The following is a 24,284-nucleotide window of genomic DNA, read 5'->3' as shown; positions in this document are numbered from 1 at the left end:
GGAAAGAGGTGAACTATGACCAATAATGCACAGCTTATTACCTTGTCACCATGAACACTTCCAAAATATCCTTGTAATAAATGAGTAACAGTTACTTCTCCTCCTCACATATGATTTGCCCTGGTAATAGGAGCAAAAGCATGGCATACCAGCACCAATGAGTGACAAAAAAGAACATGAGAAATCCGATGAAGCAATAAAATGCAATTATGAGATCTCTGTTTAGCTGGGGATCAGTCACACTTTGTACTTAACAGCACCCTGGGCAAGATCAGGCTATCACCAGAGAGGGGAGAGCTGTCTGTCACCTCCTCTGAGCAGCATCTTCACTTCTGTGAGCCACTGAACAAGCATGGTTCAAAACAAAGGCACATTGCGATGCCTTCAGCACTGCCTTGCACAGCAGTGAGCTGGCTGCAGTTGAGTGGAAGAATATGGTGTGAGAGCAGCACCACTATGTCCATTGAACTTCTGCTGAGGTGAGGTAGGTTTATCTTATAGAATCACAGAATTACATAGGTTGGAAAGGATCTTTAAAATCACCTAGCGCAACCATTAACCCAACACTGTCAAGTCCACCATTAGAGCTCTAAGTGCCATATCTCCATGTCTAAATACCTCCAGGGATGGTGACTCCTGGACAGCCTGTTGCAGTGCTTGATAACCCTTTTTACTGGCTACCTGGTTTTCTTACCACTAACAGAAATACTGAGACATCTGTACCCCACACCATCATGTTAGGTGATGCTGGTAACCCAGGGTAGACATGATGTTCAGAGTCACCAGCAAAGAGGTATAAAAACACTTAACTCTGATTAAAAAAAAAAACCTTTCACAGCAACCTCTCTGGCTATTGACTCATGCCACCATGGCACCAAGTAAAGTCTTTCAGATTAGATTATATTTACAGTGTCTTCCACACAAAGTAGTATTGCATTACCTGTACTAGCAGTCAGGGAAAAGCAATAAAATGACTGATAAATGGCCTTGCTACTTTATAAAGAATCATTTAAACATTAAGTGTATCAATAACTAAAATGCAGGACATTCTGGGGGAAAAAAAGGGTTTTGGCATTAACAAGAGACAGAAATCATGGCTAAGGCTGCCATAGCAACATCGCCCCAGCACTCTGCATGCTGAAACATCCACTCTTCCTGGGAATACTGTAGCATTTTTAAGCACATTAATTGCTCAAAGAATCCTAACAACAAGGCTTGACAGACATATGAAGGGTTACCACCAGCTTTGCCAATTTCTGACTTCTGGAGGTGAGGATGCAATCTTCTAATTAACGTGATGAGATTTAATTTTGGGTTGGAACATACCTAAACATGACATCATCGCTTGCTTATGAGAATGTGTCTGTTTTCAAACCTTCTCCTGATAATTAACAAAAACCCTAACTTTTAAGTCCTGGTATGAGTGACGGCAACAAGAAGGTGATGAGCAGAGTGATCTTGGGCAGAGCAGTCGGATCACAGAGCAAAACGTACTCTTGAAAAATGTATTCACCTCAGGATATTTTGACTAAAAGTAAGGTACAGAGAGACACATGGCACTTCACAGTGGATTAAAGACGAAATACATCTATACTATTGAAAATGAAGTAGTTACAAAATGATGAGAATTATTTAACAATATGAGCAAAGAAATTATTACTACACAGTCCCTTGGTAACCCTTTCACAGTCCCCTCGCATCCAAACCTCAGCCTAGGTTCTTGTTCAGGAATTACAGCACAAGCTGCAAAACCACATCTCAGCTCTGCTTGTAGAACTTTCTGAAATTTTAAGTACTTCCAACAAGGTCTCCAGGTTTCAAGTGTACTTACAGGTTTGTTTCAGTAAAGCTGAGCAAAAACTGCATTGGAACACTTCAATGCAGATACCAGTAAGAGCCAGCCTTCACACTGGTCACATTTTAGACAACACTTGAAATCTTTCCAGAGCAGTTTGACAGATGTGACAAAAAGACAGGTTTGGCCAGCCAGTCACCCTCATGGTGGAAAACTGATGCAGGGAACACTGCATACTAGCTGAATGAATTAAATAGTCCTACACCTCCCACACTGCAGTTCTCACCTTTTACACAAGGTCATTAAACTGAGGCAAAACCGGCCTCTAAATAACATTTTGCTGCACCAGCAAGTTATTGGTGTAGCTACAAAGGGAAGAACAGTAAAAATGACTGAATATGAGGGTAAAACACCCACTGAAGTGTTGCGAGTGCATTCACCAGCGTAAAAAACTCTGCTGCGAAACAGCATGAAATTAAATCAATTTAATTAAAGAGTATCACTATGTAGTAGAGGAAGGAGATAGCACACCCTGCCTTAACTTAACCAGTATCCCATTCAAACATATGGGACACCATGAAAGTTGCTAAGTGTGTCTCAGCCTTCTGTAAAATGAGACTAATATCGGTCATGCACCCAACATCACTTCTCTGAGCACAGATGGAGAGGGATTGAGATGTTTGGGTCTTTTAAGTCCAGCAGTCTGGGGAGTGCCCAGACAGCGCCTCAGCACTAGGCAGCCCTGCCATTCTTTGAGATATGCTTATTCCTTCTGCAAGCCACATTCTTTTGTCAAGATAAAAGCAGCAGTAGCTGGCACAGCGATGCACCGGCTGCAGTAACAAATAAGGTCTGTCATTACCTGGTGGCCAAGAAAAGGTGGCATCCAGAAACTGAAGGAGGTGGTGTACCTCAGTGCTGAGGGAGGCACAGGCTGGAAGCTGCTCACCATGGAAGGCTCATGCCTAATCAGCAGCAAGCTAAGCCTAAGGCACCTACCTAGATCTGAGACCATCCTGTGCTGAGAAAAAGGCAAAAAGGATAACGGACTTCTAAAAAAATGAAAGAAATCATAACCGCTTCCATCGTTCATATGTAAAGTCATTTCACTCCATAGCAGCAAATACAAAACCTGAGCAGCAGCCATCAGCAGATTAGGAGCAGACTGAGAAGCAATTAAGTTCAGCAGCCCCCTTATTTCCAGAACACAGGGGTTTGTACACAGCTGAATCAATCAATTAATGTTTTTCCTATGACAACCTAAAGCAGTAGTTGTTCCTTAAAACAGATTTTTCCCAAATCAGGATCCTAAGTTCTAAGCACTATATTAAACAGATGAGCCACGAGTAAGAACTAACTTTTTGTTTAAAGGAAACAGCACCAAGAACTGAAATGCAAGTAGTGGAGCACGCTGACAAGTTGGCTTGCCTTGGTTTCAGCACTGTAGAAATGCCTGCTAGCCTTTGGAGAGAGGTTTCTCATTGTTTAGCAAGCCCTATCCAGAGAGCAGAAAGACAGCACTGGCATACAAACCCAGTACTTGTAGTTTAAGTAAGGTTTTAGTGCACCGTTATGAAAATGCTGAAGGATGCTAAGAGCTCTGCCTGGACAAACAGAACATGCTGTGCCTTTGCCCTATTTGTAGTCCAATTTACAATCCAGTCCTGAAGCAATGGTGTGAACTCCTCAAGTGCTACATTTTTGATAAGAACCTCCAGGAAACGCTCATCCTTAGGAATTTTCTCAAAACTGATTACTCACTGGAACTGTTTTTCCAGTTAATGGTGCCTCAGCTCACAGGGGTACGCCAGGTGGGGAGGGACAGGCAACATGCACCAACACTGGGTGACAAATTAGGAGATCCAACTTCTGTTGTCAGGGCAGTGCTAGCACAGCTGCAGTACGGACTGGAGCTGTATGATTTTGCTCACTGTTTCTGATGTGACTTCTATAGAGCAGACACTCGGCAGTGTTCAGCCAGGCTGGGTGAAGGTAACGTAGGCAGCTGATGGAATAATTAGGGTTTTCCAGCTCATGCTGCTAAACCGCAGCGCTCTACAAATAAAATCCTCCAGGGCTAAAACTGCAGCTTTACTTCTATAAGCTTTCTCCTTTTCATCTCGAGGACAGAAGACCTTAGCATACTGTATTAAGTCTTGATGTTCATCCCCCAAAGGCTCGCCCCATTAGCAAAGGAAAGCTGCCCATATAAAAGGGATGAAAACTGAAAAGATATCTGAAACAGTCACACCATCTGCTCTGATTCATGAGCTTGTACAGCACCCTCATCGCTCCTGCATGCCAGTCATTTTATCTCATCAACTCACAAGCTTCTCGGCACAGGAAATCAGGCCAGTGACAAATACCGTGGGTTAAAAGCAAGCCTGTTTAAGTGACATTTAACGAAGAATCAAGCCAAAAACTCTCAGTCTATTTGTTTTTCAAGTGATCAAATTTAACTTATCTCCAAATCCCTCTCCCTTTAACTCTTCTTCACATAGTGATTGTGATGTCAAATTCCAGCTGAGATACAAACCCTCCTAACAGAGAAGTATGAGAAGTAAACAGACACTACTTCAATTAAAACATCTACAATTAGTGACTAATGGGTGAACACAAAAACTGAGAAATACAGCATACAAATGAATGTACTAAGAGTAAATTGTTTTTACAAAGCACGTGTTTAAATCCAGTCAGCTTCCTATGGAGCTGCTGTATTACTAAAGTAAACACACACACACACAGAGCCCACTCTAAAAATAAAGAACAGTTCTTGGTTGCTGCCTACTTGCAGTTTATACCCAGCCACTCCATTTGTTCCAATCATTCACTTACCTTGCTGGTTCAAAATAAAATAAAAGGCTAAAATGTAAAGGAAATTTATAGAATTAATAGAAAACCACAGAATACAATAGCTTGTTCTCATAGAAAAGACAAGTCCTGAAGGATTCCTAATCTTATTAGAGGTTCACCAGATAGTGAACTTTCACTACGGAGATTATAAACATAATGTTGGTGTCCCATCTCAGGTAAGAGGGAAAACAATGTTAAAGGCACCGAGAGTATCCTGTTCCACAGCAGCAGTAGGATGAGAAATCACGTAAAGTTGAAGGCATATTTTGAAGGGGGAATTAAAAAAATGCAAAGAGCTACTAAAAATCCAAAAAGCAAAAAACAGCAGAAGCCAATGAAAGTAAAAGCCAAAAATGCAGAAATCCTGTCGGCTTCCAGGGGTATCCCTCAGCAGAAATTCATTAGTTCAGCACCACAGTGCATCTATTCCCTTTCTCAGGCAGTACCAAGTACAGTTAAAACTTCATCCTTCTCTTCAGTTGTGACTCAACAGAAAATATTGTACTTCAGAGGCAGAGAGAAAGCTGTGCAGCTATTGCTACTTTACTCCTCCTCGTCAGCTGCTTGCTGCCTAGCTCCTCACACACGCAGCCTCCCCGCTTCACTCCTCGCCTCGGAATGATTCTCCACTTTATTATCCATTCAGAAGGAAACACGAACTGATGGAGCCAATCTGACTAAAGACAAAACGCACTCCTCTGGCATTACGAGAGCAGGCAGTACAGCGCAGCGAGCCAATCTGTGCTGGAAAAGCACTCTGCCCGATTCCTGGCATCCTGCAGGACTGCCGAGCAGGCAGGCTAAGGAAAAAAGCCCAGGACTCAACATAGTCAACCAGCTCCAAGAAGATTCTTCACCCAACTCTGATATAGATGTTTATTTTTATATCTCTTGTTCACCCCCAGACTAACCTGCAAGATTCAGCAACGCCCTCGCTGAAGCAAATCGTACCCAGTTTCCAAGGAACACTAGTACGAGTTCTGCTACAAGTGTGGGGGATTGAACACCCATTGATCTCGCATTTCCCCAAAATAAAAGTCACATTGTTACATAAAAGAATGACTGCAGGACTGTTGTGCACAGAATCACATCCACTCACGTTCTACCAACACTTCTCTCCTGGCAGTGAGGAGGGGCAGACACTCATCCTGCACAAAGTGCCTGAATCAAAGGCACCATTTATTTGCCCCACAAACGTGGTGGGGTGGCATTTCGAAGAGGTTTATATGACTTAGCTGTAGAAATGCCACTATCCTTCCATCTGCTCAAATACCTCCTACCTCTTTGTGAGCCAGCCTTGCTGTGAATGATACTTCCCCTCCAATCTCTTACCTACACCAATATCATCTTTTATTTACCACTTCCTCCACAAGCATCTCTCTGCTTTCAGCCCAGCCCTCGCTGCATGGGATATTCTCCTAGCACCTTCTACTTTCAGGTCCCACAGCTCCATCCCAGCATCTCGCTGAAGCTTCAGCTGACAGCAGCCAGGCTGGCGTCCCCATCAGATCATTTCTCTGATGGATATAAGCACAAGTTTTGCATACAGGTAGACTGATGCCATGGTTCACAATATCTCAGGACCACTTACCCCTGCTCTCTCCAGGTACAGCCACAGCACTGTCCCTTGCAGCCCAGCACAGAAATCACACCACCAGCCTCCTTTCAGATGCTCCCCAAGGTTAGCATTCCTCTGTGGTCACTCATATCCTCAAATCCCCCAGGAAGCCCTCCCTCTTTTTACACTGCCTCCTGCTCCAGAAGCAGGGACCATAGGTCAGATTTCCAGAAATGCTTTAAATGATTTTAAAGAGTTTGACCCTGATTTTCTTATTATATGTCTGCACCCCATCAGGAGAACGGGGCTCCAACCCAACTAAGGGCACTAACTTCCACTGCAATAGAAATGATGGCTACTAAGCACACCAGTTGTAGCACTTGAGCTCAGAGATGAAGCTCCGTATCAAATTCATCCACATAAAGATGAAGACTGCCTAACTGAGAAAATAAAAATGCAATCCTGGATTTGTGCAGCACTTAAGGTTCTTCAAAGCTCTGCATATGAATAAAGCAAAAAAAGATCTTGCCAGGGGTCTTTTTCACAGCATTAGTTTAAAAAAAATATTAAGCATGTGTCAGACAGCACTTTCTTATTCACATTAGTGCTCTAGAGCACCTGAAATATCCATTAAACAGCCTCTGAAGCTTTTATACATGTTACTTTTTCCAAAGATTGAACTACAAGTGGAGCCAATTTCATCTTGCAATTGCTACCTTTCCTCTTTCCTCCTTGGTCTTTGCCCACCCCTGCAGCCATCAACACCACACACTAGCACATCCAAGTCAAAGATGTGCTAGGGCTAAACCCCGAATCCTCCAGCTGCAGCTCTTGAGACGCAAAAAGGCCGTGCAGATTTCCAGGCATTGCCACATAGAATGTCGATACTCCCATGCTGCCTTATAAGAACATGAACAGAAGAAAACATGGAAAAAATGAGCAAGCCTCCTAGACAAACAGGCAATGAGGTGCTGGAAGGTGTCACAGCCCTCACCACACTTCCGAAGAGCCAGAAAGGGAAATGTAGCTACAAATACATGGGTGCCCACAGAAGCAAGGGAGACTGCACATTTCAAACACTTAAAAAACCTCACAGGAGGTTTTTAAAAAACACACAGGAGGTTGTTGAGATAGGCTCTATTTTTCAGGGATGTTTTGTTTACAGAAGTAATGAAGATAGTTTAGAATTGGGAAAAATAGGCACAACTTGCATCTGAAAAAAAAACCTATTATAAAGAATGTGCTTTACCTTAAGGCTCAGAGCACCGAGTTATTTGCCTTCTACTAGAGAAATATCCACTTAAAAATTTAAATACTTATCGCAATTTTTTAATTCACCAACAGATTTTAATTTTAGGTTGAGCCAGCAGGGAATTATTAAAACTGATAAAGCCCAGCTCAGCTATATAGGCCAAATGCTTTGATGTCTGCAAGGTATACATTACCCTTTCTTCTTTTTTAATCCTCATTATCTGCTTCATTCCAACTTCCTGTAAAGTACTAAATTACTGATAAAATTGTAAAAAGTAAGCAATTCCTTCACGAGCACGAGTGGATTAACCAAAGGAAAATGAATATGTTTCGAGCACAGGTCCCGCTCCTCCCTCTCCCATACTCACACCGCTTCTCCCTGCAGGAAGTCGAGCAGGAACACTTTTAGCATCCTGGCTCCTGGGGAAGTATAAAATTGGGTGGCTAAGTAAATTAGAGTGTAAGAATGTTATGTAGAGAGATTAAACAAAGACACAGGTGGGGAAAATGTGAAGAGAAAAAAGTCAATGGAGAGAGACTCTCTGGAACAGCAATTGTGCCCAGCTCACATCCAGGTTTAATTCATCTCACAAATGGCAACCCAAGACCTCTCTAAAACAGATTTTTTATTTGTTTCATTGCAACAAAAATAAGAACCATCTGTCCCAAATGACACTGCCTGCTGTATCTCCCTCCCTACAGAGTTCTCAGTAAGGTAGTTTTGAGTTCAGAACTGCATTAGACCTCAGAAGTTCAAATACCCAGCATAAAGCTTGTCAACTGACTCAGCAGTGAAAACATGCTATTTATTATCTTCTTCAAAGCCTAAAGAAGATCCAGTCAATCAGCAGTCTAAAGATGAAGTGTTAATGAAAAAGCAGTGACCTCCTGCTGTTTGACAGCTGTCTTCAATAAATACCATGCTTTGAGGAGCTGTGCATCACCACAACCTAAGCAGTGCTGCTGAGACAGAAGCCTGGAAGAGACTGTATATTCCAAGACATTTAAAACTAGCCTGTCAATGCCATTTCTGTTGTTACAATAGCTCCAGAACACACTTATGAAACATATGCTTAAGATGTCACTTTCAGATGAAAGAATATATTTCTTTAAGAACATGTCATTCAAAGCACAGATTCACTCTTTTCCCTTCAGGAAAGGGTAAGGCAAGGTGCAAGAGCAACGTACATGCTCAGAGGGGAACAAAGGCACAGGTACCTCCTACAGCACCCTGTGAGCACCTTGGAAACTAGCCAGACATTAGCCTTGAAACACTTGAAGAAAAGGAAGATAATCTCCAAAGCCTCAAAAGTTCTCCCTTCTTACAAAAGGTTTTTTTGATAAAAGTTGAATTATTTGGATTATGGTAAGGTAACAAGAATAGCACTGGCACATTGAAAAACCTGCTAAAGATCAGAGATATCTGGAATGCCCACCTTCCAAAGACAGGCAAGATAAATCCATTTGTTGTGACTAGGTGAGATCAAACCACTGGCTGGCTGGTCTTCATAGGAAAGAGGTTTACGCTCCATGTGTTAACATTATTTAACCGTAAGGATGTCTACAGAACTCCAAGACACGAACATCCCTGAACTAATCGAAGGAAAGACTTTCATGTGGGAATAACGGGTATTTCCAAGACCAAGGATGTAGTAAGACTTAAGGAGTGGGATTTTTATAAGGTTATGAGTTATCATAGCACTGATGTTTTTGCAGAGCCATGAATCTTTACACTTCACAGTTTAGGCTGATCTTTACCAGGCAGAGATTGGTCAGAGACCTTAAAGAGTTGCCTGCAGTGAGACGTCTCATCTCCTTCCCTTGGCAGCTGCTGTTGCTGCCATTCCAATCAAAAACTCCTCCAGGGGCTAGAACAGATCTATTCTGAAATGGAAAATTTTAGGGTGTGAAACCCCTAAGGGACTGTTGGTCATAAAATTAGAAAAGCTCAGATTAAAATCCTCCTCCACTCTATTTGTTTATAGTCATCAGTGTCACTCACAACAAAACCCTTCCTGAGAAATGCAAGACAGCTTTATAAATGCACAGGCTAAACCTGCTTGCCCCTTTCTTGTCTCCATGCAGATGTTCACACTCTTGACTTTCAGGATACAAAACCAAATACTGTCAGCTCTGCCACCTAGAAGCCTGGAAAAGGCTTACCCATAGAAAAGAGTATTTTCTTCCTCATCTGGTAAATGCCAGACACTTCAGGGCACGAACAAGCCTTACCTCCCAGACACCACGCTCCTCTCAGAAGCTGCTGCCGAGACAATGACAAACCAGCTCATCACAGCCCACACCAGCCTTCAAACTCAACACTGAGACATGAAAAGCAGAGTTCTCTCAGGTGACAGGCTCTGGAGTAGCATATTGTCTCCTTGTGTCCCAGCAATTACAGACACAAAACCTTCCTTACACATGCTCCCAAAACCAACCGAATCATAGAATCACAGAATTATAGAATGAATGCCCCTAGAGCTCTTACTCTGGATTTTGGCTGCCCACTCGAAAGCATGGAAGCCCTTCTCTAGCTGAAGCACTCATTCACCATTTTTAATCAAGAAGTACAGGCAGAAGATGGACTTTTAGCAAATCTATGCTGCCCTATGCAACTCAGTTGACTCGAAAATTTTACCAGCTGGGTGCCCACGTTCCAGAAACAACTATAAATCTGGCTTTAAAAGCTAGAGTCAGCTTGAATACGGTAGGTCAACAGGCAGTGAGGAAGCATCTACAGCAGAGAAAACTCTCCCTCTGCTGCTTCCTCCTTCAAATTACATCTCTCTCCCTCCTAATGGTATCCAAAACATAAGGACTTGGTATTTCGTGAAATTAGAAAATTACAATCAATGTCTTAATTACACATCTAATTAAATAATCAGCATCACTAAAATGCAAAGGCATCTGAGCATAGGCATGTGCTGGGGGTGGAAAAAAAATGAGATTATACTCAATTATACTCTCGGTTAGAGCTGTAATTGCTTTTGATCAAGAAACCTGGGAAGGAGAAGTTGCAGATGCTGTGAAATATAGATCTCAGGTAGATGTAACAGCCTTCAAACACAAACGAGTTGTGACAAGCATAAGGGAAGTAAACTATTCAGCATTTCTATTGTAAATACAGATAAAGAAATAAATAGCTTAACTTGCAGCAGTGGAAAGTTAGGTTAGACATCTAGAAAAGTTTTTAATCGTAAGTATAAATGAGTATATAAAATCTCCATCCCAGAAGGTTTTAACAAGAAACAGTAAATGCATTTTTCAGGGATGCTTCTGAGGAAGATGGATGCTCTAGTTAATCTCTTCACATACTTCCTGGGTCTCGGTTTTATTGCTCCTTACCTCTGTCATTCTGGAAGTTGTCTCAGGTAGGGAACCACATGGTAACACATATACCTGCTAACAGGCATAAAAGTGTGCTGCTCCCTACAGATGGTCTGCATGACAACCCAGCTGTCCACAACACAACAGCTTAGTTCAAATGCTTCCAAGTATGTTTTCCTACCTGAGCTTGACAGTGAGAACAGGGAAATGGTCTCTGACAACTGTTCATGCTCTCTGCAGAAACGTAGGTTCAACATCCAAGGATTTGGCTACAGAAATTCAGTGCCTTGATCCTACAGGGTAGCACCCAGTATGAACTTAAAAGTGGATTCTTTCTCCAGTTGTAGGTAATCCTCCTTCTCAGGAAGAAAAGTGGGTGTTCTACTGCTCATTGAACAAAAAACTATTTAATATTGTTTCCTTTGTGTTATTCAAAGCACAACTGCATGCATTATTTATTGTATCACAGCCAGGCCCTAAAATTACATGCAGTTACATGACTGTTAAATGCAGTGAGCTAAGGAGTGTTCTCTGCACTCATCATCATATTGCTCAAGTAATTCAAGCATTAAATGGTGTTTTCATAGCATACTTGTGAAGTGAGAAAGTCCCCATTACTACTGAAGAATGAGGACAGAGTCAGGTTAAGACCTTCTCTGTTTGGACAGCCATCTCAAGACAACAAAACTCTAAGCTTTCAGAGTAATTAAGTTTGGAGCACATCAAACACTATGAAGCCTGGCTTCCAGCTACTTCACTTACTGCTCTGATGGCTTGTTTCCAGAATCTTAAATCAAATAACCAGAAATCAATTCCTGGATCAGAAGGAGAGACAATGGAAAAATCCTTTTCAAAAGCCACCATGGCTTGTCCAGCATCATGTAATAACATGGCACAGGAGCACTGATGAAGCACTGCACAGCTACCTTTTCTGACAGATTGTGCCCTCTACGAGCACTTTCTTCCTCATTTGCCACAGCTGAACCAACTTTCAAAAGGAAGGGAAAGAACATTTTTACTACCCTACCTTCTTCTTCATGACTCCTGTCTTAAATAACACGACTTTTTCTTAAGTAGGAATAATTTCATGTATTTATATTCCCTGCAGAAGGCAGCAGCTGATTAACAAGCCCAAATACCCCATAAATAATTGTTATGAACCACATATAAGCCTCTGTCAGTCTCTGAGGACACTGTTAGCGTAGGCACTGAACAAGAAAAAAGGGGCATTGCCACACCGTACCTCTGACAAAGCCAATCTCCAGCAATCACACTCGTATTAATAAGCGCAGACACAGCTTTCACACCTCCAGTAAACACACTTGACAGGCTCTGCAGAATGGTCCTGGACTAACTGGGTCTAGAAATCCAGCCAGTTTGCTCCCCTGATTGGAAGGGACAGGGAAGGAAATATAACGCAAACAAAAATTGAAAATAACTGGATTTAAAAAGCCTCTGCAAGGGGATGAAAGCTGCACTACGAGCCAGGCTTTGATTACATAGCTGACCTAAGCCAAGTGTCTTGAGAGGCAAATTAGCCCCTTCAGCAAGTCTGTGACATGAGAGGCAAGTAGATTGACCAAAACACACCCAGATACTGAGCATGGGTGACTGGGGGTCATTCTAGTAGCTGCTGGCTCTGCTATTTGCTCTCAAGTCACAGAAGTCACTCCACCTTCACCAAAACTGGAGAGAGGTAGATGTAAAGACAGGGTTAAAAAGGGATGATTCCAGCAGCTGCACACTGTTGTGTATTAACTAGCTATTACTACTGCAAGCTAAAATTAGAGTGACTTAATTAGGATGAGTAACATGTATCCATGTCACAAAATATGAAGGAGATTTGTACTTGCTTTAAATTAAATTCCTTAAATTAGGCATAACAAAATTCAGAGTGAATACACCAGCCAATCTATACAGTTTTGTGTAGACAAAACTGGATCCTTCAAGTACCCGTTACATGAGATATCACAAAAACACTTGCATGCATTTCAATCTGCTGCACTAACAAGATACACTGAATAAAAATAGAAAAATTTAAATAAATTGCAATAGAATTTAGCACTCCCTGTTTCTCAATAACAGTTTCTCCAAAATGTGTGTGTTATCTTAAAATACAAGGTGAATATTGACTCATTAACAAAAATAAAAAACAGATGGCAATATGGTTAAAATAAACTGGTCTTTTACATAAAGCAGTCTCTATTTGTATTTCATATATTTCTGTATGTAACTTTTTAAAGTAATCAAAGTGAGGCTAAATAGATCTATCAGTTCACAGCTAAATCTGAATACCCAGCTAGCTCTAGTACCCCCTTTTTAGGGCACAAAGCCAATTCTGTCTTGATATTCCCTTGCTTTTCAAGCTCTCCTAGAAAATAATTTTCCAGCACTAGCTTTTAAAAACTTTTAATGAACAAAGGTTCAATTGCAATTTACTGTCTAAATAAGCGACTGAAATCCTATGAGGAATTTTAAAAACCTCATTTAAGAGTAAGCCTGTTTACAAACTATACCATATTTTCTGAAACTATTACCACTTGAACATTTGTCAGAAAATAACATTATATCTATGACAGGTTCATTACCAGGCATGAGTCACTAATAAGTACTGTTCTTCAAGCACAATACTTGAACCCTCTCGCTGTCTAACATCGTTAATATCTATTGTGCAACTGCATGGAAAAGCCATCCAAGAGGGACTGCAATGTGATTTTTACAATTCTACACCACTGACAGCATCTAAGTAGCAAATAACCTCTCCTATGCACCTCTAGTTGTGCTCTGAAACCCACAGGGTCCTGCAAGGCAGTACAGCTCGGCAGCAAAGGCAGGGAGGTAGACAGTGTAAGCATAGGGAGGCCATGCTATGTAAAATAGTTATGGAGGCTGTGGGTCCATGGACATTTCTCACAGCCTACTTAGAGACTCCCTGGATGATGAAGTCCCATTCTTTGCTCCCAGAAGTGACTGTCATACAATAGCTTTCATACACAGACACATTTTAGATTAATTAGAAACAGAAAGGGCAAAGAAACCCATTTGGAAGCTGTTCACAAACAATTAGAAAATCACTTTCTGATTTTTAGCCTGGGTTTGTTCATAACCAGCTTATAACCTTCTGTTCTTGTGCTAACATTAACCTTTATCTTAAATAGCTGTAAACTTGCCAATGTTTACTTCCATGCTCTATTAGTACATGGCAGCAACATTTACTCTCAGCTTCCAGTCTGCTAAGCTGAGCCGTACTTACATTGTCTCATCTCACATCGTCAGCACCTCCCTTCCCAGGACTTCTCCATTGTTCCCTCTCCCACTTCTCTAACTTACTCTCTGTTTTTTGCAATAGTCCCCATCTTCTTCAAATCATTTGCTGGCTTCCTACATAGCATAATAGACATATGATGGAAATACAGGCAGATGAGACCTACTGCCCACCTGGTCTGTCACAGCATACCACTGAATAGAAAGCAGCATGCAATTACTGTCTTCACTGATTTCCCATTTTCCAGGCAGTAACTTTCTTTCCCAATTGTTTCTACGCCCACACTAGTGAGGGCAGACTAAATGAGCCTACAGGTAGCCAGAACAGCCCTTCCTTCTCTCTTCCTCATCCAGTGCACATGAGTGGCTTAAACAGGATCCTCCTGTTTTTAGCAGGACAGTCCCATAGGCGAGAAAGTAGCACCACTGCTCACCTGATACCACATCATCCTGCAAGCCTGAAGGCACAAGCCACCCTGTATGGCAAGAGACTTGCTGCCTACAGCACCCCAGTAAATTAGCACTCAGAATTATAACAGCCCTTCCAGCATCTGCTACCTGCATGCTTGAGAAACAGATGACAATCCCAAGCTACATCTGGGATTTCACCCCAGCTTTATGCCTAAATTATCTTTAGTTTTATATAACAGAAAGGATGAAGCCATCAATGCATTCAGGAAATTCTCCCTGCAGAACAGATATCTAATACCTTGATGTTCTCAAGAGCCTTTCAGCAGATCATGTATGTTACAAACCCAGCTCACATGCTGCCAGGAAAGGCTGCAGGCATTTCCTTACAGATTCAAAAGCCAAGGAGGGGAAGAACCAGTCCCACTTTCACCACATACTGGTTTCAAATGAGACCAGACCACTAAAAAGCCCTTTTGAAAGTGCCAGTGATTAACCATCAAAGCAACAAAATGAACCCACAGCTTGACCAAGGTCAGACCTCCACAACGTCACAAAATTGTTCAGGCTGTAAATATGAGCAGACAGTAGACAACCTGTTGGTGGCCAAGATATGGATTGAAATTCCTGTTTCGATGCCAAGAAAGGAATCTGGATGCAAAGAAAGTTCTTGTATCACCTGCCAAGTACTACGTCCTAATGAGCAGCATTCACTTGCTGTACCGGAAGATCTTCAAGTGGCTTGAATTCTATAAATCAAATATATTAAAATGATTTAAAATAATAATTAAAGTGCTACTCTATGCTATGTACTATGTAGCACCAGCCAGAACTGGAGTCCTGCTGTCTTCAGGCATTACATTAAGCATTAATAACAGGATTTTTAGTTCCAAACACCACCTTTACAATGGGGGAGGAAAAGCAATCATTTTAAATCTAGATGCACAGTACGAGAAGATTCCAGTTAAACAAACCTCACACAACTCCGGAAATCAGCTCAGAAGCATGCATCTAAACAAGCTGTGTAACTATGCAGCCTGAAAAACAAGTAAAGGAAAAACAAAACTAAAAGACAAAATTGACACGCACCGAACCTCTTTTTCTGACCCACTGCCTTCTTCTATGAAGTTATGATACTACTCAAAGGGTTAGCTAACACTGCTTGAAGGGTTAATGTTTCATTTATGAATCTCTCAGCCACTGCTATCTCTTCGGTGCAGCATTTCTTGCACAGATTGCTTCAGTAATACACAACACTGGGAAATATCCCCTTCTCCCACACAGAGCCTTAAAAATAAGAGTGTGAAGTCTGGCTCTCCCAACAGCCAATACTATTTTTAATGGCTGCGTATGTGGCAGGTAGGAGTCCCCCCACCCACCTTTCCCACTGCACCCCTATTTGGAGCAGGAGGAACTGACTTACTCCAATGCCAGAGGAAGCTCTCTCCGTTTCTATTGATGAGCACCATGCACGCCACAGCCAGGACACCACAGGTTTCTGTGCCGCACTCCACATCAGATTAAAGTCTCTACCAACACAGCACACTGCTGTAATTCTTTTTGCCATTACACCCCCAAAACAAAGAGGGGACTTATGCGTAAGGTGGAGATGGTCACTCCATCTCCAACACTTTTAGTATTGCCGTACAGCTTTTGATAAATATTATATAAAGGACTCGGTCCACTCTCCAAACAGGGCTGGTTTCCATTTTTCCTGAAAGCTCTAGACAACTGCAGCAGTAGGTGTTGGGAAAAGAAAAGCACTTGTGCAATGAAGTATTTGGATGAGTCTTGGAGCACATGTGAATGTAAGCTGAGCAGCACAAGGCAGGGGAAAAGAGCTTACTATAGTTCATCTGGTTCAGAGGTGTTCTGGGCACATAGATAGCTCCTTCAGCCTGCAACATGCAAGTCAGTTCTGGAGATAACAAACATAGACATTGCTGTGACCAGACTGCCTAGGAGAAAAGATGCCAGAGACAAAAAGGCAGCAATTCTGGGTATGTAGTCCAACTGGGAACCTGGCAGCCCTGTAAGACATAGGTCACCTATCCACACTGCCAGGCCACTGCTGCTACCCACATCTTGCTCTCCAATGAGCAGGCGCACCACTTCCATGGAGAGGAAGGAAGGTGACCAAGACACATTTTCTTTCAGAAAACATCAATTTGCCAGAATCAAAAATCTGATTTATAGGACCATGATGAATTCAAACAGGAGCATTTCTCTTGTCTAAGATGTCCAAACAGGAGAAGGAGCACAGGGAAGAGTCATTTCCTAGAAGAAATTTATAAACTATGGGAAACCCAGTTTAAAATCTCAGTATTGCCCAGTTTAGATCAGGAACTAGAGTCCTATTCCCCCTCATTCTAGATGTAGTCTAGCTTAAAATGCTGTCTCTTCCACAGAGGGCTCTCCCATCTGTCGTATCACAGTCAGTCTCAAAAATTCAAAATTCCCAAAGTCTAACCCTCACCCACCCCAAATAACCTCCACTCTTTGCAAAACCAGCAGCCACTTTCCATCCAGCTTCACTCCAGAAGTCAAACCCTCACACATGAACTGTTTCAAGTAAAAAAAGTTAGATATAATGGTAGACTACTCACATGCCTTCCAGTGTTACCATTATGACCTTTACAAGTCAGAGAAGAGAAGCATACAGTTCAAACAGAACTACTTGGAACTTAACATGCAGCACTGGCACAAAGTACAAGATCCACATGATTGTGGAACACCCTGTGTTTGTAAACTATATTCCAGATGTTCTATAAACACGTTTCCTCTCTTTTTAAGGAAATCAATGTAATAAACCTTGGAAGAAAAGTAAATTACACTTGGATTCCCATTCAAAGGCTTCCTATGAATTTTGACTTATAGGTGTCTAGAGTTTACAATACAAAACTAGAGAAGCAAAGCTATAACCCTGAATAAAACAGGGCAGGACAAGAAAAAACATGTCAGGATTCTTTGCCTTCTTATGGAGGCTACCCCTGGTCTTGCAAGCCCATGGGAGGTTTGCAGTGAAAAAGTAAGAATAGCATTATAATAAAGTTAGTTATTCACTCTACAAACTCTTGTTAATGACTAGAGAACTCCTCACTTTTTGTTTGGTTTTATTTTTCTAATGAGCAACAGGAAGATACGGAGGAACTCGGTGGCCGCTGGAGAAGACAGATGTTCTGTGTCCAGGGAATATAGACCATCAACACCAAAACTGCTTTTTAGCAGAGGTGAGAAGAAGTTGAGTGTCAGTACTACCAGTTGAGTGCTATGTTCAGAGAAGCTTGCAGAAAATCCTGTTAATGATTTAACAGGCTCAAAGCTTCTGTGGTCATTATGGAAAGTATTTCTACCAGCATATTACTCTGTAAGAGAGCATTTCTCTTTATTTTAGTGTAACTACTCTAAAAAGGTCAAGCCTACTGATTTTTGGAGATAACGTTATCAAAAGCTTCTCAAAAATCACAACAGCAGCTAATGAAGGCACATCATTATTATCCTCTATGTGCGTACAAATAATTATGCCTCTGCTGTAACATAATTGTGAACATTCACTGTAAAGCAGGTTAAAAAATTATAGTGGATATCAAAGAACCCCTGTAAGGATAAACAAGCATGCATTTTATTCCAAACAAATGTGAATAGGTATTTTATTTAAGAGACCTGAAGATGAAAGAAGCTTTTCCTCCTCTGAGTAAAGCATGTCGGCTGAACCTTCCCTCACAGAGAGGGAACCAGAGGAGGCAACAGACACAGGTTGCTCAAGCATCAGGGAGTCACCCTGCACTAACAGCTGCCTGAGGAAAGACACAGTGGGTTCTGGGGAGTCCCACAAGTCTTGCCAGTCTGCAAACTCAGATGCAACACAGGGAATTAAGATTATAGCATGCAGAGGTAGTAGAACAGCTCCAATACTTTTGTATTTAAATGCTTTCTAAATAATTATCATTATGCAATCCCTACGGGATCTGAAAGCCACCTATGCATTTTATAGATAGGATGTGCAGAAAGCATTTTTGAGCACCCTTGTGAGCACAGCTAGCAGTGACCTTTGGATTGTGCCTTACCTACACAGATCTCTCATGCAAGAACAGTGATTTCATGACCACAAGGGACCACACGGACCGCAAGTCCCCACCAACCCGGATCCCTGGGAAATTTGATTAGCAATGATGGCATTTTGGTGGAGGTTAAAGATAACCTTTATAAATACAATAGGTGAAAAAGAAGTAAGCTATTTAACTGGAGATGCAGTATTCCTGTATGAAGAGAAGTTTCTAGCAACTCTGTGTTAGAGTCACAGTGCTTCAGTTTGTTTCTTTGCCACTGTGTGGGAGGCTTTGAAAATGCAGAGCTTACTCATCTTCACGGGACTGATAAAAAGACACCTAGGCAACAAAGCTTAAGAGAAATAAAATGCCAAAAGTAAACTATTGCATGGACTGTACAGTTCATGAGACATGGAAAGGGGTAGTTCCCAGTCCCTTGGTGACTGGCTGAAAGCAGGCATGTCCTCCACTAGGCATCTGGGCTGGTGTACAGTACATGGGTTTACTGATCAGAGGGCCTGGATTCACATGTTGGGAGTGGAGGGAGGCAGATAACATAAAACCAAACTAGCAACCAAAACTGGAACCAGTTGGTACCTTGCTGGTCTCCTCACTAACTGTGGAAGGCCAGAGAGGAGTCCTGAAGGCATCCCACAGCTATGTAAGAAGGAAATAGCTGTCGTTTGCACCAACAGCTTGCTTTCTCAAAATAAGTAAAACTGGGCTTCAAACTCCAAAATACCAGTACAACACCCTACCTGAGCCAGAGATATTTAAATTGAGGCCCTGATGGTTCTTAAGTATTTGCAGATGCTTGATCAGAAATTATGACTGTGAAGCTATGGGGCATGGGAAAATAACGCTAAGGATACAAGTGGGTACCTGTAAGGCTAGAGGAGAATGGTCACTTAGTCCTCCCACTGTAGGTGCTTATCATATTCCAGAAAAATAATGTCATGAGCTGCATCAGTATATGATCTAATTACACAGCAGTCAAAAAGAACAGACTGTTATTTAACAGGGAAAGACAAAAATTAAACTAAAAATAATTATTATAAAATGGCATCTAGAAGAAACAAAAACAAGCAGGAAACACTGCTCCAGTGACTTTGGTTTGGAAAAGAAAACAAGTAAATTGATGTATTTAACTCCTGATATAAAAGAGGAAAATTATGCATATGATTTCTCCTGTAAACAAATTCAATATAAGTGAATAGAATCCAAGACCCCACACCCTCTTGTAATACTTAAATATACTGAAAAGAATTGGTAAGAGAGACAACTTGATGATTTGACTTAATTTTTGCTCTTCTCCACTCCGCCAGTTCTTCTGTTTCACAAAACTTAGATTCAAATGTGTGTAACTGTAAAGTCACAGAGCCATGTCCCCAGCTGAAGGCTATTTTGGTTAAAGAAGACTGCAAGTTGCAGATGCAATAGCTATGTGTTTGTTCTTCTGGAAAAGAACCTCTCACAGAGGGACTGCAGTAGATGAGCTATCAATTAATCCCTCTCTGTAGTCAAAGTTCTAAGTGTGAAGGTGAGAATTATTGAGTCATTCCTCCCAGGGCTGAGAACCCTGGTTTGATTCTGGCATAATTAAGTTTCTTCTTCACAAACACATGAGAAAAAAACAAAACAGCAGAACTGAAAGAAAAAGACATGCATGCCACCACAAAGCTTTTTTTTAACACACACAGTTACAAATTTCTGTGCCATTTTATAACTGTCAAGTCTTAATTAAAATACGACATTTCTCTGACTCACGGTGCTGTAGGATGCATGTATATTATTCACGTGAATATTAATCTCTTCTCAGGTAGGAGGCTGTATTGCCAAGGGGATTTATAATCCCATCACATATGGAAATTTCTTGGGTGTATTTTTTTTTCTTTCTTTCAAATTTCAGACAGATCATTAACAATTAATAGCCATAAGGACCATTTCAGTAGCCTATATGAGAGGAGTGAAGCAGTTTGGATCCATGAGCTGGAGCTCCACACATATTAATGAAATTATATTGCACATTGAGGAAGAGGAATACGGAAAAGAGCTGAGGGCAGCGCTTTGAAGAATAAGGACATAAGCAGCTGGTCTAAGCACTGGAACAAATGAGAACGATAGTCCTCTTGAAAGCTTTTAGGTAATGATAAAAGATGGGAAGACGGTGATCACAGAAATGAGACATGAACTTTTCTAACTGCCGACAGAATTAGCCATTTAGACTACCATCACAGAGACCTTTACTATCCTGATACTTATCTAGATAGTCTGTATCCATATCACTGACTTTCAAACAAGACCTAGGAACCAAATGATGATGTGTAAGGTGAGAAAGCAACTAGCAGAGATGCTCTTCTGGATTTGAGCGAAAGCACAGAGAGAAATGGGGATGCACCTGAGAAAACACTGAGAGTCTTCCTGATACCTTGGAATGAAAGGCATTAGACAAGCTAGAAAAACACAAACTAATAAAACCTCAGAAATCAGTAGGAAGAGCTCATGAGGAACAGGCTTGAAGGAACAGGGAGTTCAGGAAGCTGTTACATTAATGAAACAGCATTAAGAGACAAAAATCACAAGCTGACCCACTGAAGAGGACAGAAAGTGCCTGTCCCCTTCTTCAGAGGGCTTGAAGCCCCTGTGAAAGTTTTTAAGGACAAGCATGATTGCACAGGGAAGAAATCGAAAGGCCAACGCACAAAAAAAACCCACCTAGCCATGAACACGCAGTATGACAAAAAACACCCATGGCTGCTACTCAAAGGAAGACAAAGCTATCATCAGGTGGCATTAAAGAGGCTGTAACATTTGATGCTTTAATTGCTTCAGGTCTTCACTGCATTCAGGCAGCTGATAGAATTAATACAGGGGTTTTTTTAAAAAAAAGGAATACAAAAGTTAAACAGATTACGAAAAACAGGATGCACTAAAAAAAAAAAAAAAAAACAAAAAAAAAAAAAAAAACAAAAAAAAACCAAATTTGAAAGCAAACAGATAAGGTAGTTATTTCTAACTCAGCTGGCCCTGATAAATCTTCATCCTCAGGTACTAGGCTGCACACTGACAATCATAAAGCACTAAAAACTTGAAAAACAGGCAATGCACTTGAAGATTTGAAAAGGGCAAAACAAGCTTTTACAGTTAAAAAAATAGGAATAAGAGGACTTGGACAACTATGAAAGCACTAACTTGACTTCTTCCCACACACCCCTGGGAATTGAAGACTGGAACAAATAAATTATTATTAGCTTCAAGAACATAAAAAGGAGAGAAATAACAGCGAGCATGTTCTCTTCTTCAAGAGAAGAACTGTGTCAAATCCATTTAACTTCCTTCTGTGACAAGGTAAATTATTCTTAGGTGTAGGAGAAGAACAGTAAAAGTTTTATATCCTGAGGTCTAGGTGAACCTGCTAAAACAGATACAACACACTGGGAAAAAAATCATACTCAGAGTAGCCAAATTCAAAGCATGTATGAAGCAAGGTCCCTCAGGCAGCTCTGGTAGCATGCAGCCTGGCAGCTTTGGTACGGTGCAACTTTTCACACACAACTTGAAGGATTTGTAGGCATAACAGATTAGGAAGAGACAGACAGCAGTGTACTTAAGGAGTGAAAAAACACACAATTCTATAAGAAAAGGTGCAAAGCCATATTCAGCTGTAATCCAACCCAAATACAGGCGAGGGAAAAACTGACAACACCCTTCGCAGAAGGAAGCTCAGTCCAGGAAAGGATAAGAGGCTAACTATGCATCAGTGTTAGTCTGCAATAAAAGGGCACCATCACAGTGGGATACCTGATATCTTGGGATATCAGGATCACAGCCTGGAGAACAAAGTTTTCATTGTACTGAAATGCAGAACAAGCTCTCAGCTGAGTTTCTACATTCAACTTTGGACACTGCACTTCAGGAAAAACAAAGAAAGGGAAGGTGAGGTTGGGCAGCAAGAAGACAGGCTGTTTAAAAGAAAAAGTGTCCTTTTTCTGTGAACTTGAGAAGAGCAAGTGGGCCTTCATCCTCTCTTTGAAACATCCCTTCGCTGTTTTACAGAGGAAAGGAATCCATTCTGCTCCTTTACTACTCGTCCTAATCATGAGAAATAGGTTTATATGGCACAGGAAAGATCTAGAGCAGAGGTTAGGAAGCCTTTGGACAGTAAAGACAGCTAAGCCCTGGAGCAGGCTGCTGGAAAGCTCCATTTCTTTGTTTTAAGGTAATTTTAGATGAACAGTTGTTAGGCGTGGTCAAGGCAAAGCAAATCATGATATTATGATATCACAACTAAACTACTGTCTCTGTAACAGTCATCTCAAAGCATATGTTCCTTCAATTCAGCAGAAACACAAAGATTGATGCTGAACCACCTCATGGACTTCGTACTTTCTCAGGAAAAAAAAGAGATGTCCATAAGAAGACACATCATTGGATCTTTTGTCCCTTCTAGTATGCTTTGCTTTGTTTTCCTTAAGGCACAGAACTAAACTGTTTTGCTTGCATTGCTACAAAACCGCAATAGAAGTTCTTAGATACTAAAGGTGTTCTTAAATTTCACTTTCCATGTCAACATGACAGTTTTGAACCAAATCCCTTCTGCTTAGAAGTGAAGTAACACAGTAATTGTTATATGGGAAAGAATTTACAATCCAGATAAACTATTTCTACTGTGGCAGTTCAGACACTTGTCCAGATGCAAGGAAAAAAGAATAAAATTTGGTTTCCTAACACCTTGCAACAAATCCAGAAGAGAAAAGTCCAGCTACTGATAGCTAGATACTGTAAAATAATTCCTCATAAAAAACAAAACAGGACACAGCTATAGAAGAAGGTAGATGTTCTAAATTAAATATATTAACTCTGCATTTTGGATAGTAGGCAATAGTTTATCATCTATAGAATATGAACACCATATGTTATCTTTCTGTGGGCATACAGATGGATGAAAGCTGAAGATTTTTTTAAGAAAAACAACAACTTTTTAGGTCTTAATCGCTGTTTTCTAAAACAAGAGTGTTTATACTGCTGAAGAAAATGTCACAACCTTTTCCTTTTGACTTCCCAAATCAGGATTTTTTATTTTTAAATCGTACTTTCATGAGATGGAAATACCAAGACTTATTATACACCCACTTTCAATTAGTATATATAAAAATATTTGATGTAAAGTTTTCCAAGGAACATTTTCACACGACAAATAATACAGATAACTACAAGTAAGCTAACAAGCTATCCTCAAGTTGCCTTGAGAAAAAGTCCTAATTTCTAACAGTTTAACACAAACCATTTAGTCCAAGACATTATTATTACTATTTACAAATTCAGAGCTAATTTCTCTGCTACTGCATTTTTTTCTGGTATTCATCTCCAGTTCCACACAATGATGTTCAAATTATCTGGTAGAATTAGACAGCTCTAAGACCATCACAACATGCTGCAGTCCTATACAATACATTTCATTAAATTTTTCTCTGAAAAACATCAAAACTGTGAGAGGTGTCTTACAAGGAAGAAGAAATGAAACCTTTAGCCACAGATCTAAAACTCAGGTAGCAGAGAGAAGGAGCAAAGCAACACTCCATCCTACCTCTTGAAGGCGCAGTCGAACTTTGCTAATAGCTCTAATCCAATGGGCTCTTGCTGGAGGAAATGGTAGTGGCTCGTTGTCACTGTGGTAGCTTAAATGCAAGAAACAGAAAACCATTATATGAAATACACTCATCTGTAGCAAAGATTTAATGTTACACAGTGCAATCACAGGTTCAGCTCTGGAAGGTGA

General features: G+C 41.0%; 1 protein-coding gene across 1 annotated transcript in view; it reads right to left on the bottom strand.

Annotated features, from left to right (window-relative positions):
- The window catches only part of UNC13B (unc-13 homolog B (C. elegans)), a gene marked incomplete at its 5' end in the record, with an annotated part of 146,943 nt that overhangs the window by 105,668 nt on the left and 16,991 nt on the right, over window positions 1–24,284 (bottom strand). The window contains one exon of the mRNA XM_010019365.1: window positions 24,093–24,183. Within this exon, the coding sequence (XP_010017667.1) occupies window positions 24,093–24,183 (91 nt within the window). The remainder of the gene's footprint in view (window positions 1–24,092; window positions 24,184–24,284) is intronic.

Source organism: Nestor notabilis, unplaced genomic scaffold (assembly GCF_000696875.1).
Source record: "Nestor notabilis isolate BGI_N333 unplaced genomic scaffold, ASM69687v1 scaffold2218, whole genome shotgun sequence".
Taxonomy (NCBI): domain Eukaryota; kingdom Metazoa; phylum Chordata; class Aves; order Psittaciformes; family Psittacidae; genus Nestor; species Nestor notabilis.
Note: the sequence above shows the minus strand (reverse complement) of the source record. Positions and strands in the feature narration are given on the sequence as shown.